The following is a 4,254-nucleotide window of genomic DNA, read 5'->3' as shown; positions in this document are numbered from 1 at the left end:
TATTTGAGCCTTAACGGTTTTGTTATCGATGATGAGAGTCTTCGTTTGGAACTCAACACCAATCGTGGCCTTCGAATCCATGCTGAACTCGTTCCTCGCGAACCGCGCCAAGAGCTGCGTCTTCCCCACCGCCGAGTCTCCGATCAACACCACCTTGAACACGTAATCGATCTTCTGGTTGTAGTCACCGTACAAATTCGACATCCTAAATCAGAATTTTCTTTTTTTTTTTCCCTTAATATTTCTTCGGTTCTTCTGAGGAATTAGAGATAGAAAGGAATTGGAATTGGAATTGTTGTGCCCCCGCAGTTTCCTCAAAATTACCGCGGGAATTGGAACGTGGGAGGAGAAAGGTGGAAGAAGAAGGCGTTGTCTTCTTGTCTTTGATGAATCATGGAAAGGCTTCTTTCTGTTCTTGTTGTTGATGTCTTCTTTGGTATGATCGTAGGGGTTGAGTTGATCAATATAATAATAAATATTATTAATTAACAATAATTAAACAGAAAGAAAAACGAAAGAGATGTGACGTAAACGGGGAAAAGGAAAATCAGAAGGAAAATGTTTGTGTTTGTGTTTGTGTTGTGTTTGGGTTAGGTTCACAAATGCAGGGAGGCAGTTTGTGGGTGGGGGTGCATCAATAGCAAGTTCCTTGGTACTACTATTGGTATGAAAAAATAAGTTGGATTCTACAATTTGATTTTAACCGGATCGTTATTTTAATCCAAACCTAATCAAAATTAATTTAATCACCTTTTAAGATGTCTACTGTGAGATGGAGAGATTAAAATTCACCTTTGACACAAGTTACTATTTCAGGACAAGGACCAAATATTTTTTATATTTAATGTGAAATTTAAATTATCGATTTTTTTTGTAAGATATATATATATTTTTTTGAAATTTAGTAAAAATTTTAAAAATATTCTTAAAATTTTATTTTGTTTGGTCCACGATGGACTTCACAAGAGTTAAGATGGGAATTCCAATTACAATAGAAATACAACTTATAATAAAGAAAAACAATTTGAGAAAGGAAAAGTAGCATTCGTCTTCTTTCTTCTGTAGGGCTCACGAACAGTTTTGAACTTAACATCACTTGCTACAGCGTTATCAATGATTTGCTGCGGTAAAATTGCATTACCTTCAAATATAAACTTGTTTCTCACCTTCCAAATTTTTTAAAGTAGGTGACAACTATAATTATAATCTGTTTTCCATTTATTTGGTTCTTTGTCTTCTCTATCAATTGTAACCACCACTGCCAAATATCTGAATTTTGTTGCATGGTAGGGGTATTAATTCCAGAACGGCTCCAGAGCTCAGTAGATTGTTCGCACAGAACCAAGCAACGACCCACCGTTTCAATTTCAATTTCACTTATTCGGTAGATTAGGTTTGCAATATGAAACCTCTCATGGAGTTTTGAACAGATTGGAATGCCATTGTGCATGATTTTCCATAAGAAAAATTTGATCTTTTGTTGGCATTATAAGTTCCATATTGAGCTCCATAGGCATTGCTGCGCACACTATGTTGGTAGCATATTCAGCAGAGGCTGAAAATATTGATGTGCCACTGTGTAACCCGAAACTACTGAATAACTCCGATTTTTCACTCTTGGCCAGGTAATCAAATCTTCTTCTCCTTCAATAGTAGTACTCAGAATAGCCTGTGCAATTTTTGGACTGAATTGTTCTTGGATTAATTGTTGGTTCCACTATTGATTGCGTGTGATTAGTTGCTCTACCCAAATCAATTGACTTTCTGGATTATGTTGGGTTATAGTGGCTAGAGTGGGCATATTCTGAATCCATGGGTCTTCCCATATCCATACTGATCTACCCCTTCCTATCTTCCATTTAACACCTTTTTCTAAGACTTTTCGGCCTTTCAGTAAACTCCTCCAGCCCCACAAGGGGTTGGATCCCATATCTGCCTTTAGAAAATTGGAGTATCTGAAGTACTTGCTTTTGTAAACTGGATAGATCATTGCATTCCTTCTTGCAATCAACCTCCAACCTTGTTTCCCTAGCATAGCTAAATTAAAAGCTTTGAGTTCTTTAAAATTCAATTCGCCTTGGCAATTTGGTTTGCACATAGTACACCATTTTATCCATATTTTCTGTTCTGACTCTTTGTGGCCCACCAGAATTGCATAATCATCCTGTGTAATTCCTCTAGTAAGGTCTCTAGGAGCTTAAAACAGCTTAGAATATAAATGAAAATTGTTGTAGCAACCGCCTTAATAAGGACTTCTCTTCCACTACCCGACTGGAATGATCTCTTTCAATGTTGTAGTTTGCTAGACACCTTATCTTTAATATAGTTGAAAGTTGTTATTTTTGATCTCTGGACTACCGATGGTAAGCCAAGGTATCAATCTTGATTTTCCACATGTGAAACTTATAGAATGGTTGCCATTTGTTGTCTACTCTCTATCGGCGTGTTGTGGCTGAAAAAAACAGAAGATTTGTTCAGAATGGAGATTTGTTATTTCAGAATGGAGATTTGCCAAAAGTTGTTATTTTTGATCTCTGAAGATTTGTTGTCTACTCTCTACTTCCCGCTAAGCATAGAGTAGGTGTTGAGAATGGCCATCAACTTTTGATAATCTCTCTCTACAGCCCTGCTGAATAAAACTGAGTCATCTGTAAAGAATAGATGAGTAAGAGATGGACATCTATGATTAAGTCTCACCCACAATTTCGTGCCTCTATTTTCTTCCGTGGAGAAGATGGGATAACCCTTCTGCAAAAAAAGAAAAAAAAAATAGATAGGGGGATAGAGGAACATCTTGCCGCAATCCGCTACATGGTATAAAGTAGACATCAGATTGTCCTTCCCCAGTAACAGAGTAAGAGACCGTCATCACACATTCCTTAATCTAGTCCATCTATTTCTTACAAAAACTCATTTTTTTCATAATAGCCCAAACAAAGCTCCATTCCACCTTGTTATACGCCTATTCATGTCAATTTTGAATGTTAATTCCTATTCTCCAAACCTCTTGTTTTATAAGAAATGCATAAATTGATGAACAATCAACACATTATCACTAATAAGCCTTCCTTTAATGAAAGCGCTTTGATTAGAACTGATTACTTTATCTATCACTGACTGTAATTGATGTACTAATACTTTATAGAAAACAATACCGAGACTAATAGGTCTGACCTGTTTCGTAGATGTAGTATTAGTCACCTTCGGGATTAAACAAATGTGGGTATGATTGAATGCACTCAGTATGTGGCCCCCCCATAAAGAGACTGATAACTGCTCTTGTAACATCTTCCTTAATTACCTCCCAAAAAAATTGATAGAATTTTGTAGTGAACCCATTCTTACCAGGAGCTGAGAAGGGATTAACAGAGAAGACAACCACTTTAATCTCTTTTTCAGTCACGGGTCGAGTAATTCTTCTGTTAATGTCATCGGTAATCTTTGTAGGAACTTCTTTCAGTGCCTTTTCTGGGTCTATTGGATCAGAAGCCGTAAATCATCAACTGCTTGATTAAGAGAAATGATGATAAATTACTAAACCGCACGTCCTCACCCACATAGTTAATTAATTTGATTACAGATACTGATTTCATCATGTAATGGGCGAGTTTATACCATCTTTTAAAGGTTTTAATTTCAACTATTAAGTAAGGAGAAAAAAATATAATAATATTTGGAGACAATAAAATTTGTTTGGCTTTCTAATGAGTTAATTGATCTCGAAATTGTACTCATTCTAAATTGGTTCATAAAATTTTAACCTACTCTCCAAAATTTACATTTGTAACTCTAGTTAGTTCCTCGACTATATCCATTAATGGCGTGCTGACGTGGCATGTTGACGTTGACCGTTAGTACCACGTATCAGAACATGGTTCGACTATGTGTATTGGGGTGCTGACGTGGGAGTTAGTTACACATGGTATGTCGACATAGATAGTGGTTTCTACATGGCAGAACACGGTTTGTCCATGTATCACTATAACAAAAATGCTAAATACTGTTGGATTTAATGTTGCATGATAGCGGCAGATTTCCCATCAGATTTATCGGTGGCATATGCATCAAATTCGTCAGGTCAAACTATTATCGACAAAATTTTCTTTTCAGACGGTAAATTTGTTGGGAAATTTTGGAGGAAAAAATAAAATAAGATGTGCGAAATCTAGGGGCAGATTTACTGGCAGATTTTTAAGCGCATATTGTGAACGATGCGTTTTGATGTCATTGAATACGTTACTGTCAAATTTATTC

At 36.3% G+C, this 4,254-nt stretch overlaps 1 protein-coding gene and 1 long non-coding RNA gene across 2 annotated transcripts in view; one reads left to right on the top strand and one right to left on the bottom strand.

Annotated features, from left to right (window-relative positions):
- Positions 1 to 670, bottom strand: part of LOC107625484 (ras-related protein RABA4d) — a 4,283-nt gene extending 3,613 nt beyond the window's left edge. Inside the window, exon 1 of the mRNA XM_016328134.2 lies at positions 1 to 670. This exon is cut by the window's left edge and continues 19 nt beyond it. Within this exon, the coding sequence (XP_016183620.1) occupies positions 1 to 204 (204 nt within the window). The 5' untranslated portion in view covers positions 205 to 670.
- LOC110268899 lies at positions 966 to 1,614 on the top strand. Its single transcript, XR_002357644.1, has 2 exons — positions 966 to 1,126; positions 1,291 to 1,614. It is a non-coding gene; the product is annotated as an uncharacterized LOC110268899 (long non-coding RNA).

This window comes from Arachis ipaensis, chromosome B02 (genome assembly GCF_000816755.2).
Source record: "Arachis ipaensis cultivar K30076 chromosome B02, Araip1.1, whole genome shotgun sequence".
Lineage (NCBI taxonomy): Eukaryota > Viridiplantae > Streptophyta > Magnoliopsida > Fabales > Fabaceae > Arachis > Arachis ipaensis.
This window is presented reverse-complemented; position numbering and strand designations above follow the sequence as displayed.